This window comes from Rhinatrema bivittatum, chromosome 6 (assembly GCF_901001135.1).
Source record: "Rhinatrema bivittatum chromosome 6, aRhiBiv1.1, whole genome shotgun sequence".
NCBI lineage: Eukaryota > Metazoa > Chordata > Amphibia > Gymnophiona > Rhinatrematidae > Rhinatrema > Rhinatrema bivittatum.
Genome location: NC_042620.1, coordinates 236,820,594 through 236,834,868, shown reverse-complemented (window position 1 = coordinate 236,834,868; position 14,275 = coordinate 236,820,594). Strand labels below are relative to the sequence as shown.

General features: G+C 42.1%; 1 protein-coding gene across 3 annotated transcripts in view; it reads left to right on the top strand.

Moving 5' to 3' along the window:
• The window catches only part of FHL1 (four and a half LIM domains 1), a 111,558-nt gene that overhangs the window by 78,723 nt on the left and 18,560 nt on the right, over window positions 1–14,275 (top strand). For 2 of the 3 annotated variants that reach the window (XM_029606641.1, XM_029606640.1), the window contains exons 2-4: window positions 8,430–8,611; window positions 10,246–10,420; window positions 12,426–12,595. In XM_029606641.1, coding sequence (XP_029462501.1) covers window positions 8,456–8,611; window positions 10,246–10,420; window positions 12,426–12,595 — 501 coding nt within the window. In that variant the 5' untranslated portion in view covers window positions 8,430–8,455. Of the gene's footprint in view, window positions 1–6,381; window positions 6,386–8,429; window positions 8,612–10,245; window positions 10,421–12,425; window positions 12,596–14,275 lie in introns of all 3 variants that reach the window. The other variant, XM_029606643.1, reaches the window with a different exon arrangement.

Below are 14,275 nucleotides of genomic sequence, written 5' to 3'. Positions count from 1 at the left end.
GGGGCTTTACGCGCGTCACCGGGCCTTTATAAAATAGGCCCAGCGCGCATAACGCCCCCAGAGGATTTACGCGCATAGGGTTTTTAAAATCTGGCCCTTGGTGAATAGATACAATAGCATAAGGAATAGCTATTTAAAAATGGGGTCTTGTTATTGTATATACTTACATAAACTGTACATAAAAAATGGGGCCTTATTGTATATACTGTACATAAGAGGTTAAAGAGGTTAAAGAGGCAGGATACTTTCAACAACATGCAAACTGGTCCAGCATGATGACGCTTGAATTAAATCATAACAGGATTCAGTCGTTAGCAACAGAAATTACAGCTTATTTTCCATAGGCTTATAATTTTATTTCCTAGTGCAAGAAGAAATAATCAAATTTATTGCTCATTTGCTCCTGCCATCAATATTTTTCATGTCACTATCCAGGAAGGAAGCAGTTCATGCTTACATTATAACTATAATGAAATAAAAATAAACATAATGATGCTTTTGAATGATAAAAAAGGAAGCCAGTAACTATGTATTAGAAGGCCCAGAGGAATCCGAAGTGCTGCTTTTGTCTCTGAAAACGTCCGTCCTTTCATTAGGAATTTTTCCAAGAACACCTTCTTGAATAAGATACCAGGCATGTAGTGATCACAGCTGAGAAGCTTTGGGTACACAACTCCCAAGTAAAACATTTTCCCACAAGTTCACAAAACAGAACAGCCAAAATACATAATTATCAGATGATAGCAAAATTCCTAAATGACTCAACATCTGCAGACCTTTCAGCCTGCAACATTTGCTCATGCTGCAAACAAGGTATTTTGACTCTCTCCCACGGCAATTTACTCCTGTGCATAATTTTTGCACAGAGCTGCATGCTGCTGAGCAAAAGGCCCAATGCTTTCCCTGAGGACATGCACGGAATTCATCTTGTATGATGCTACTTTTTTGTGCTTGCTGGTTTTATGTAATGCTCTGCATGATTTCTATCATCATTCCAAGGTTCTTGCAGGTCTGAGTAATAATTATGTCCTGCGTAGAACACACTGCCAGGCCAACAGATGATGTTAATCCATTCAAAATCACGTCTTTCTGCAGGGTCTTTCCAGGGAAGGTTGGAGCACCAAAAGAGAATACAAAGACCCTTCTTATTCAGAAACAATTAAGTCATACAGTTTAATGGTTTCGTTTGTTGTTTATTCACTGGGGGCATGATTCATCCAAAATCATTTTTGGCTTCTGGAGGTTGCATAACGGGAAATATTTGGGTTTGGCGAATACAACAGTTGGAAAAGGAGATATTTGATCTGAAAAAAAAACAACAACGATATCTGGAAGGCACAGGAGGAGCCACTATTGGTGCCCCATTAATACCCTCCATTCTGCCACAGATATGCCCATAAAAATACCTCCTTGCCCAAATACCTATGTGCCTTTCGGTTACCTTCTGGAGCCCTCATACCAGAATTTATAGGCATGAGGCAGGCACAGGGCCAGGTCCAAGAGCCACCACAGCACTACAGCTTATTTCAATTCCTTTTCCACTCAGGGAAAAACAGGAAAGCAAACGCTCTTCTACCACCCTGTCACACAACACCTCAACAAAAATGTAGCATCCTATCCCTGTTTTTAAACACTGGATAAACGTTCCCAGGCCCAAGTTGCTTTTCCCACAGGGGACCTGTTTTCTCATCTTTTAAAAACCACATTGGCAGACCCATGCAGCTAGAATCTAGGCCACCCTATGTGCATCAATATGTTTTCCTAATGTATCCAAGTTTTTCTAACATTCTCTTATTTAGTCTCTCTCAGATTAATTATGTGACATCTCATGCACACATATTTCTACTCCAGCCACTTAGTGCATGAATTCAAACTTGTATTATTTATTTATGATTTATTCTCTGCCCTTCTGAACAGGGGCGGATTGTGGGAAAATAGTGGCCTGGGGTATTTCTCTCCATACTGGCCCATGGGTACCCAATTACATATACAATATAATTTACATATATAATTTACATATATATGTACACACCCCTATATTTCAGCATGGTCCTCCCGTATCAACACAGTACTATTTGCCAAAACTCAAAGAATAAAAACCCCACCTATGAAAAGAGGTCCACACCAAATTGCTCTTCCATAAGATAGATAGAATTTATTCAAGACCACAGGAAAAAAGATAAAAGTACAAGCAGGAATGTAAACAGCTTTTTACTTCCAAATCTTTCACAACAGCACAGATGTTACTCACAGTTTCTCTTTACTTCAAACACTAACCTCTGGCCAGGGGCTTGTTGCAATCAGGGTCGGGACCATGGCACAACCCTAGGGCAAGGCTCCAAGGTACACACTGTGGGTAGGCGAGTACATCCGAGCACAGGCTGGACAGAAGCTTGGAACACTTAGAGACTCCTCTGAACCTGGAGTGAGACCCAGCAATGTAATGCTGCTCTCTGGGGTAGCCCTCCGGCCACTCTAAAGCCCTTTCGGACCTGCCACTTGGGAACGGCTTGTGCATCATGACAGACGGGGTCGAGAACAGAAGATGACTCTGGAGAAAAGCACTTAGATGAAGACTCAGGTTTAGATGTAGGTTCAAGTTTCAGATTCAGGTTCAGTGAGCCCTACACAGTCCATGGGATGGTCGCGGACCACATCAAATGCAGAGCAGACTCTGGGCTTGGAACATGACAAAGACTTGGCACTGGAAACATGACGAAGACTCTGGGAGAGTCCTGCACTGCTGCATGCTCTACACAACCCGAGGGTTGGTTGTGGACTATGCCAAAGGCAGTGAAGACTCTGGGCTTGAGATTTGGACATGGACAGGAGCTGGGCAAGGAGCTCCGAATACCAGGAACAGGATTCAAGGACTCAGAAACTCAGAACCAGGGACAGGACTCTGGCATTTAAAAACAAGGGACTTCCGGAGATTTGACCAGTGAAGAAGACAGGCCTTGTGCCTTGAGATGCCCTATGCAACCCATGGGCTGGTCATGGACCACAATGTTGGCATGCCTGGAGGAGTGGATGAGAGAAAAGACTTGGAAGGTGGGACTTGGAGAGGAAGACTGGAATGTAAGGAGGATTTGACATCAGGAACAGAAGGCACAGGGACTGTCAAGAGATCAGGAACATGGAACGAAGAACGAGGAGCTCCCACGAAGAATGAAGACCATGAAGGTCTTGAAGAAGTGAAGACTAAAACAGGAAGAACTCCAGGAGCAAGAAGCTGGAACTCCAGGAGCAAGCAACTCCTTGCGAAGGCAACTAGGAAGTGACTGAGGAGCCCTTTTATAGGGCTGCGGGCTGGACATCATCAGGGAGGGCCATGTGGCTTTTCCAGCCATAGGCCCTTTAAATGTTTAAGAGAGGCGCTCACATGCACCTAGGAAAGGCCAGACAGGAGCAGCATGTTGGCAGTGCTCCAAGCCACATAGTCAGGCAAGATGGTGTTGGGGAGAGGGGGGCAGGAGAGGATGGCACGGCACCCCAGGGTGCAAACAACAGCGGCAATGTTGGCAGCACCACAAGCCACAAAGATGGCCCCAGTGGTAGCTCCTAGCTGGGAGGACGACTGGCAGTGTCAGAGGAGTGCCAGAGGTAAGCGGGCTTCCTAGTTTAATATTTTTAATCTGAGATCTTTTCCAGAAACAGGAATATTTCTCATTTTTCCAAGATTGCTTTATGACGTCCTCCCAACCCACACCTTCAGAAACCTCCCAACTCTAGAAAGTTACTTTTTTTTAACCAAAACACTTTATTGTAAGGCCTGAACTGCCTTTCATATTGATAAAAACTGGAGAATTTAAAGAAAAGGTGCAGGGCCATTGGAAGGAATGCCAGACTTGGAGAGTGGGCATTCTGTGCCAAGTTGCAATCCTTACTCTAGTACACTGATGGCCAAGAGCCAAAAACAGGTCTGGCTTTTAAGATCCGCAATGAATGTGCAACATATAGATCTGCATGCAGATATACCCTGTGCATATTCAGTATGGTCATCCCAAAAACCAGGCCTCCTATGGCTCAGTGCTGTAAACCCCACAATAGTGATAGAAGTAAGTTCCTGCCATGCATTCTCTCCACTCTTCCACATCCATATCTTCTGAGGGAGACCAAGTGCATCACTGGAGGAGGACCTGACTGGCTAGCTAGCTATGATATCAGAGTGGGGAGCTCCCCACTGCTGGCTGCAACATCAGAGTAGATGCCTCTGACCTCCCAGAGTGTTGTTTAGCCTGTGACAGTCCTAGACATGTGCATCTTCTATATTGTATGTTGTGTCTGTGAACCTTTTGGTTGAGATGGGATTGGCTCAACCTCTAGGGAGGAGCCCTGCAAGTTCCTGTCATTGGCAGGTGGACCCAGGTGAGGCAGAGACCCACCAGGACTTTCACCTATACCAGACATTCCTCTTGGGTTGAGCCTTTGGGTGCTGGGGCTGGCAGGACTTAGGTGGGGTCTCTGCTGATGACAAATGAGAAGGGCAGTGGATAGCTAGGGTCATAGGATGGCAGCAATCGGGCATATCTGAGGTCCAGGTGATGGTCAGAGGCAAGCAATGATCAAGAGTATCAATAGTCCAGGCAAGCTGGCCAAAAGTTCCGGTTGGGTCAAACGGGGGTCCGGGAGCGGAGGCGCGGAGGAGCACGTGATGTCCGCGTCACTCCGACGTGACGCCGACGTCACGTGCTCCTCGCAAAGGAATACATGGATGGCTTCCTGACTCCCCGCTGGACCACCAGGGAGTTTTGGTAAGTCTTGGGGGGGTCAGGAGGGTGGGGGGTTTAAGTGTTTATTTAGGTTCAACGTATTCAACATAGCTATGTTGAATACGTTGGAACTCGCGATGCGTTTCTGCTCAAACCTTTTTTTTCTCTTTTAAAAATATAAGTTGCGTTTTACATATGCGTTCAAAACGAATGCACACCCCTAGTAGCTAATACAAACACCGCTATAGATACTTGCAATACTGATATAGTACAGCAATCCCATCAAAAACCTTTTCAAGTTGATATTTATTTTGTAAAACTTATAACCCGCTCTTTACAGTTTTATCACGAGGAGGCTTACAATGATTAAAGCATTCATAATAAAAGGCAGACCAGTGTCAATTTACATACATACTATAAAACATCAAGATATTACACTTACAGGCATATTTATTACTATAAACATACAAATATAAACTATGGGCCCAGCTGAATGAATGAATGAATGAGAGAGAGAGAGAGCGCACCTCTGGGGAGGCACACCTATTAGTCAAATTTTTATACCACTGTAAGAGGGGCAACTAGTAACTCGGGGTGAGGTTTCTGGGGTGGGGTAGGTTTTGGGGGGGAAGTTTTACTTTTACATGCACAGTCAGAGGTACGAACAGCACAGTACACATCAGTGAGATTTGATGTGATTTGGAGTGATGACACGTACACAAAGATGAGATTTGTACATTGTACTCTCAATCTAGCAAGCTCTGACTGTGCATGTAAAACTGCCCCCCAAAACCTAGCCCACCACCAAAACCTCACTCCCAAGTTACTAGTTGCCCCTCTTACAGTGGTATAAAAAATTGACTAATGGGTGTGCTTCCCCAGAGGTGTTCTCTCTTTCTCTCTCTCCTGCCTAAAACAGGATTTGTGAATTTTATCGCAAATTCCGTTTCAGGCATAATGCACAGCATAATGCCAAGAAAAGAGGTGTAGTTATTTCCAGGATTAAATCGTGTGATAGCATGCATTACGCTATCGCACGCAACGTTAAGCACCCTCATTTTCATTTACTCCCCCCAAACTCCCACTTGACTAAATTTTTAAAATTTGCATAAGTACCTCGTGATGCATTATTTATCGCATGCATTATGGTGCTATCGTGGGTGTTAGGGCCCTAATGCCCGCAATAAGACCCTAACATGATTTGATAAATGATCCTGTTAGCTGGATAAATCTGAATATCGCCACTGATCCAGCTGAGTAGCCAAGCATTGGAACACCCCCATCCCACCCATGACTTAGCTGGATATTTAGCCAGATAAATAGTTATCTGGCTAAGTGGTAGCCACTGAACATGGCCAAATACTTAAAAAGTGCCATTTAGCTGGATAAGTCTGAGCTTATCTGGCTAAGTGATGCCAATATGGAACTCTTGGCATTTTTCCCATAGATACAGAATTGGAGCCAGGCCGGCACCATTTTCTTGCATGGATGAAATTTATAATGACAGTGACATTGACTACCATTTATAAGTGTAACACTAGAGAAGCAGGAGCAACTGGGGATTGCTCCTATTCCATGAAGAAAAAAGGCTTGGGGGTAAGATGATTGGAGAGGCCCTGGGGGTGGGGAGCTGGAGAAGAGGAAGAGGTGAGACTGAGGAAGACCCAAGAGGGGTTTGTTGGGTTTTTTTGCAGTGAGGTGCCTTGTTTTTCATAACGGAGTGCAGGCAAGGCAAAAGTTGGGGGTTTTTTTTTTTTTGGGGGGGGGGGGGGTTGGCTTTTATTTTCATATTCCTGGGAGCCTTCCTTTACTCATGTATCAAATTCTGCTTACAAGAGATTTAAGAGGCACAAAATGTCAGAAACTATTTTACAAATAAATCCCAAGGCTATGACTATGATGAGCATAAACACATTCAAATTAATGTTATTTACACAAGATATTTTGTGAAAAAGTAAGAAAAAATGTTGGGAGTGGATGAATGAGAAGAGTTTGGATTTATTTAAAAATAAAAATAGCCTTTGGGTTTCCAGCTCAATATGAATTGGTCCCTAGTGGCATTGTGGTGCCAAGAGTCACCATTCAAAACTGCCCAGGTATTTGTCACCAATCCTCCCCTCAGTCTATCTAGTTCAGTGTTGCAGTGACAGTGCATCAGCCGGGGCTACAGACTGCAGCTTCCTTCAGACAGCGGCAGATGTGCACCCTGAGTCAGACCAATTCCAAAATTGTTAAGACAGGATGGCTTAATTTGGTTACCCTATAATAGTTTGCTGTTGTTTCTCCTGATCATTAGACTCAGAAATCAAGGTGTATGGGGGGTCCACAATCAGGTGGCTAGGAAGAGGGGTAAGAGATAGGATTGAGGAACATCAGGCTAGGGAGAGGGATAAGCATAGTTCAAGAAACATTATTGTGGCACACAGCAAGAAAGCAAGAAGGGAAGCTAGTACGGGGAAACAAGGATTAGTATTGAAGTGATGTGTGTGGCTACAATAAAAGTATAGAGTCATAAAGGTTGCAACAAGTAAGGAAAGAATTACACAGCAGTTCCTGTGAGGCACTTTTTTTTTCTCACAGCACTGGGATTTCTTGGGAACTGGTGTTTATGCCTCTGCCTGTGAAGGTTAGAATACTCATAGTGGCCACAGAGTGTTAGTAGCATCTATTCTATAGAATACTGCCACATTTTGGCCAGTGTCGGCACCACAGTTGAAAAAGGGATTTCCCCTCAATTTTTTTTTGTCTACATTCCTACTTTTCTAGGAAAATGTTATTCCTGTTTCTAGGATCAATATAGATCTACCTATCCTGAAAATGTGATTGGTGTAGGTTGAATGGTTTGGGAGATAATGCATACACAGGAAAAATGATTTTCCCCTATTTGCAACTAGATCCCTAAATTTTCTGTGAAAATGTTATTCTGGTTTCTAGCTTTTATACAGATCTACCTATCATGAAAATTTGCTCTAGGCTGAATGGTTCATGAGAGTGCACACAGACAAAGCAAAAACATAAGCATGTTTATTTTTTTTTTTTATTAGGAAAAATCAGTTAGAAAAGATTGGGCATAAGTATTATGACAACACAATAACTGTCATTACTATCAAGAAAAGCTTCTTGCAAAATAGAAATGTTTGTCAAATTCCTTATTTAATAATCAGGACATGCAGTGTATTTTATTATATATTGCTTAGTAAGGACCTAGGTATAATAAATTCATTTTGATTATAAAACTTAGAAAAGGAACCCCTTTCTCCAAACTATTAAATACCATAGGTAATGTGCTCTTATAGAGTCGCAAAACGGCTATTATTATCTGACTGCTGAGCCCTGCAAGGCAGACACTGGGCATTTAAGATTCAGTTTACCATTGCATTTGAAGAGCAAAGCCAACTGACTATACATATTTACGACAGGAGCTTTGTCTTGGGGGTGGGGATCGGACTGGAATGTGTATTCTTCTCTTCATTACATATCCTTGCCCTGCCTATCTGAGCAACTGTAGTGCCACATCAGGTGGAAGCATACTAGCATAGTAGTTAAGCCAACTGTTCTTTGCTGTCAGTTCACTGTTAGAGGACAGTGAGTCACTTCAGGACCGATTTTCACTGCTGACTTGCTGGAGGGGTGGGGTTCACAATTTACAAATCTGCTGAGTTGCTAATCAAAGCACTTGTGTTAAGTTATAAGAGCTGGATTTATCTTCCCCCCAAGGGCCCCGCCATTACACCGTGGGCACAATGACGGAACGCTTTGACTGTTTCTATTGCCGAGACAAACTGCATGGAAAGAAATACGTGGAAAAGGATGGTCACCACTGCTGTGTGAAGTGCTTTGAAAAAATTTGTGCCAACACCTGTGCAGAATGCAGAAAACCCATTGGTGCTGATGCTAAGGTAAGAGTAAATAAAGCAATAGTTTTTTTCCCAGAATGTTCCTAAAAAATAGCTAATGTTCATAATTTGAATATGGTTTATGGATATAGAAAGAGATCTTGGGCATTAAATGACATCCGTTCTGCCAGTGATTCAGGCATGGGATAGTCATCCATGGCAAAAGACAGAAACACGAAAAAGGAAGATAATAGGAATCCAGTGAAGGTTTGATGCTGAGTTGCAAGTAAATTCATTGGTGGTGAATGAAAGCTTTTTCTCTCTAATAGAATCTTTTGCATTTGCTGCTGATTGGCTGACACAAACATTCCATTTTATGAATTTGAATAACTACCAAAATTTGACTGTTTCCATGGACAGAATGTGCCTGTGGTACACCTTTCCCTGTTAGCCTTCACAGTGGTACAGAGCTCACTACAATAGCAGTTTATATATAAAATGACACTTTCATACTAACTTCATTTTAAACAGGGACACAAATGGAAAGAACTGATTTTAATATTTGATGCTACCCATTTTAAAATATTGAATCACATTAACTCTTTGCAGTTCTAGTTATGTAATAATCTTCACTAGATAAGGAGTTCACAGGTCTATTCACTAAAGTGCTGTACCGTGTTAATGTGAAAAACGAGTGTTGTTACTGAACAGGCCTCATTAGAAATAAAGGGAGCAGCCGTAAATAATGTGTATTTTCACAGTAGTGCTCTTTAGCGAATAGACAGACTGAGTAAATGCCTTAGCCAGCAAAGATTGTTGCTGCAAGCTAAAATGTGTTTTAGTGCCTTATGCATTTTCTTCCCTCATGATATTTTAAAAATAAGTACAAAAGGTGTACTCCCACAAAGTATACTGGTATATGAGTGGCATTCTTGTAGACCAAGACCATATAGTGTGAAACTCAGCCATTGCAACTACCACACCCTGTCCCATTCTCAAATCACAGCATCCCATCTCCCACTGTTTTGCTTGTGATAGGAGGTCGCAGATCGACACGCTCTCCCCATAAGGCATCGCTGCTGTACTTCGTACATGAACACCTAAAAAACCAAAGGCATTCCACTTAGTGAAGTTTGCACAGCAGGGCATTTCTAGAGAAGGAACACCAAATGTTACAACTAACTAGACTGCTCTGACTCAAAGTCAACATTTTATTTAGCTTAGAATGTTATTTCTTTATCTATACAACCTTATTATCACTGCAGGCACCATTAAATGTAAGGATGCCAATACCAGCATCAACATAAAATATAGCCAAAGCATAAAATACATGTTATTTCAGGCAATCTAGGCAAGAAAACCAAGATTAAGGAAGGTGTCTTGCTGCAAAGTGCTAAAACCACCTCTTTATTTCTGAAATGAGCCCGTGTTATTGCATTTTGGTGTATTTCAAAGGTTTGCTGATCATTGGATGCTGTATAGGAATTTGATTACTCCAGTTTTCAATCGTGAAATAATTAATAACAGACAATGGTAAATGTTATCACCCAGTGAGTATAGAAAGAGGCAGAGAAAATCATGTTAAAAAGCACAGGTTTTGCATTTCTAAGACAGAGCAAAAAAAATGGCATGCAACATATAACGTGAAGCTTGACATGACACGATAGCACTGATGTGAGATTACCGTTTCCTCATAGGAGCTGCATTACAAAAACCGTTACTGGCACGATAGCTGCTTCCGATGTGCCAAGTGCTATCACCCTCTGGCGAATGAGCAGTTCATTTCGAAGGACAACAAGATTCTCTGCGCCAAATGTGGCCCCAAGGAGGACTCAGCTCGCTGCAATGGATGCCACAAGCACATCTTACCAGGTCCAGAACTGTAGTGGGGTCAGCATATCTGACCTGGAATGAACCTCACCAAAAAAAAAAAGGACACACACAAGATAACATAGGCTCTCTGCAGGCCTTCTCACTAGATTGTGAAAAGCCATTTTACTGGCAGAGTCAGATATCCTGCTATTACAGTGGTATAAAAAATACTAAATGAACCCCCCCCCCAAAGTGTAAGAATAACGTGAATCAACAAATACAAAAATCTCACTCCAAAAAATGTGTGAAAAACGTCTAGTATATCTTAACGTAGAACGAGCATCCTATAGCACAGGTAAAAGCACATAACAGAGTGCTGTTGTGGTGCTCATCTTTGCGCTGAAGTTTTAATAGTCGGTCATTCATAGGTGGCAGTGTATATGCTCAACGCTTTTTTGTCTATTGTCATTACTTTTCAAGGTTTTATAGTCCTTATTTTTCAAGATTTTTGTATTGCATATAAAATATCAAATTTCTTGTCCAGTTTCTAATTGGGGCACCAGACATACAGCACCCTGACCTCGCTGGAGGAATTTCTTGGAGAAATATTCGCTGTCCTGGTGCAACAAAGTATACAGATAAGTGCACATTACTTATTAGAAATTGGACCAGGAATTTGATATTTTATATGCGATAGAAAAATCTTGAAAAATAAGGACTATAAGACCTTCAAAAGTTATGACAATAGACAAAAAAAAGTTGAGCATAAACACTGCCACCTATGAATGACTGACGACTACCCTAGTATAAGCATTCAAGTTTCTCTCTCTTTCCAGGAGAGTTCCTCATGCCAGTGCTCCATAACATTGCCAAAATGTGATTGCTGACTAAAGCTCCTCCATCTAAAATTTAAGAATTAAATAACCATTACTTGGAAAGCCATCATTTGTTCCTTCAGGTTGAAATGTTTAGTGCATGTCTCACATTAGTAGCATTATTAGCTTTTGTTGTGGAAAAATAATCCATTTGTGAATAAATAGGTACTCTACAAGATTTATTCTGAGTAAAGCTAACAGAATAACTTCAGATAGTCTCCCAGGAGTGCAAGGCACTTCTTTGGCTCTGTGCCATATATATTAGAAACATGACAAATACCTTCAGGACAAGAGAGTTGATATGCTTACACACACAGCTGCCCCCACCCCGCCGGGTATTTCCTGGCATCTCAATGTGCAATATTATCCACATCCAAATAGAAATATATTTAATTGCTAAACAGATCAGCGTTACTTCCCCTAGCCACCCCTTGACTCCATTTCTCTCTCCTCCCCAATCAGCTTCAAAGGAGTTCACATTCCCTTCTTAGGCACCTTGAACAGGCCTATAAAGAAGCAAGGTTTGTTGTTCCTCTCTCAGGTGAATTCCAGCACACATTAGAAAGGAACAGCCTACCAGCATAGGGTAGGATGGCAGCTAAAGACTGCAAGGCCCATCCAGTCTGCCCAAGTTGCAGTTTCGTAGTCTCTTCATTTCTTCCCAACCATGAATCTTCTGTACATGTCCGAGGCTCTCCTGGATAGTTTGCCTCCCTCACCTCCCCTAGGAGACTGTTCCATGCTTCCACTACCCTTTCTCTGAAGAACTGTTTCCTCTTGTTACTCCTGAATATACGGCCTTTGAGCTTCATGTTGTGAACTTTTGCTCTAGAAATCCCTTTCTACTGAAATATGTTTACAAAATAATGTATAGGAAGCAAACCTTTTTTTTTTCCAGTGGAAAGAAATTTCTAGAACAAGAGATCATACTATGAGGCTCAAACAGGGCAGACTGCCTTTTCCCCCCCTGTTATATTAAAAGTTTTCTCCTATTTCGTATGCAGGGTACGAACCTTATATGAGCCCCTAGCAGGGGATTTGGAACAATTTTCATAGTGGAGATATGCAAAACTGTTTTTGACTTGTGCATAATGGCAGTCTGCAGCACCCCTAGTTCCAACACCCTTGGCCCACTGTCTGTAATTCTCTGTCTTCCTGACGAGTGACCCAAGTTATTGTTCTTACTGCAGGAAGCCGCAGCGTTGACTACAAGGGCAGTGCCTGGCATGAGGAGTGCTTTACGTGCAGTCAGTGCAAGCAAGCCATAGGGGCAGGCAGCTTCTTCCCAAAAGGAGAAGAGGTCTTTTGTGTCAACTGTCATGAGGAGAAATTTGCCAAGCACTGTGTGAAATGCAAGAATGTAAGTTACTGTGGAGGTTTTCTTAATCATTTAAATATTCATTATTCATGATATCCAAGGTTCTGAGAGGATTACAATTAAAACACAAATCATAAAACACATCAAACAATCATAGAACATTATTAGCTGGGGGCCAGTGTTGGGGAAAGTACGTACAGAACGCGATTACCTATGTATTTTCCCTCGGAGTAGTAAGAAGTACTTCAAGGAGTAGTCAGGATGGAGAAACAATTTATGCGCCTACTTGTGATTTTCACAAATCTGCGTGCAAATGTACGTGCGGTAAGTTATGCCTGCTCGGGAGCAGGTATAACTTCCCCTGCATGTCTGTGTGTGTACTCGCTGTACCCGCAAATCTTCAAAATGGTCTTTTGCGCAGAAGTCCAGTTTGAAAATTTGGGGCTTTGGAAAATTACCTTTCCTATTGAACATTTCTTGCAGAACTTATTTGTGTTAGGATGGGATTCACCATTGGTGGCTGTAATTGCCCAGTTTCTCAGTTTGGCTTCCAAGAGAAGACTCAGCCTGGGATTTGATGCAATGTACATGCCATTATCCAGATAAAGAAAGAAAAATGTTTCAAGAAGGAAAGTAAGAGATTATAGGGAGTCTATAAACAGCAGAAAGGAGCACTTTATTACATGTGCAATAATTTCTTTTCATTTTATTTATTTTCTTAATAATCTGCTTGTTAACAGGCTGATACGGTACAGCGCTCCGGCGGAATGCACTGTTAACCCACAATTGGAAGCACGTTTTCGATACGTTAGCATTACCCCTTATTCAGTAAGGGGTCGAAAACGCGCGTCCAACCCCCCCCCCCCCGAACCTAATAGCGCCCGCAACATGCAAATGCATGTTGCGGGCGCTATTAGGTATTCCCGCACGATTCAGAAAGGAAAATGTGCAGCCAAGCCACACATTTTACTTTCAGAAATGAGTGCCTACCCAAAGGTAGGCGCTAATTTCTCCGGGCACCGGGAAAGTGCACAGAAAAGCAGTAAAAACTGCTTTTCTGTGCACCCTCTGACTTAATATCATGGCGATATTAAGTCGGAGGTCCCGAAAGTTACAAAAAGTTAAAAAAAAAAATAATAATAATTTTGAAGTCGGCCTGCGGCTCGCGGGTTGAAAACTGGATGCTCAATTTTGCCGGCGTCGGTTTCCGAACCCGTGGCTGTCAGCAGGTTTGAGAACCGACACCGGCAAAATTGAGTGTTGGCTGTCAAATCCGCTGACAGCCGCCGCCGACCCTAATTTGAATACTGAATCGCGCGCACAGGAGAGCGGGCGTTCGTCCGTTCTCCCGCGGACTTTACTGTATCGGCCCAATAGTGCGTTATTCAAGTGGTATAGTTATAAATACAGGAATTTAATGTGTCGAAATAGAGGGCTAATTATCATACTATATAATACACAGGTAGCCCTCTTCCAAAAATATAACACATCCAACCTTGCTATAAGCCAGTCATCATAGGCACTATCAGCAATGCTTGCTTTCTTTTGCCTTATAATTAATCATCAGCTTTAATACACCACTCTATAAATACCATACTTTTTGGTATTTTTTATGCAAGTAAAAACTTATCTTAAAGGTCCTTTTGTATATTGGAGTACTTCTTATTGTCCATCAAAACATGTTAAATACATACATAAAATCCAACAATAGCTATTCAAATT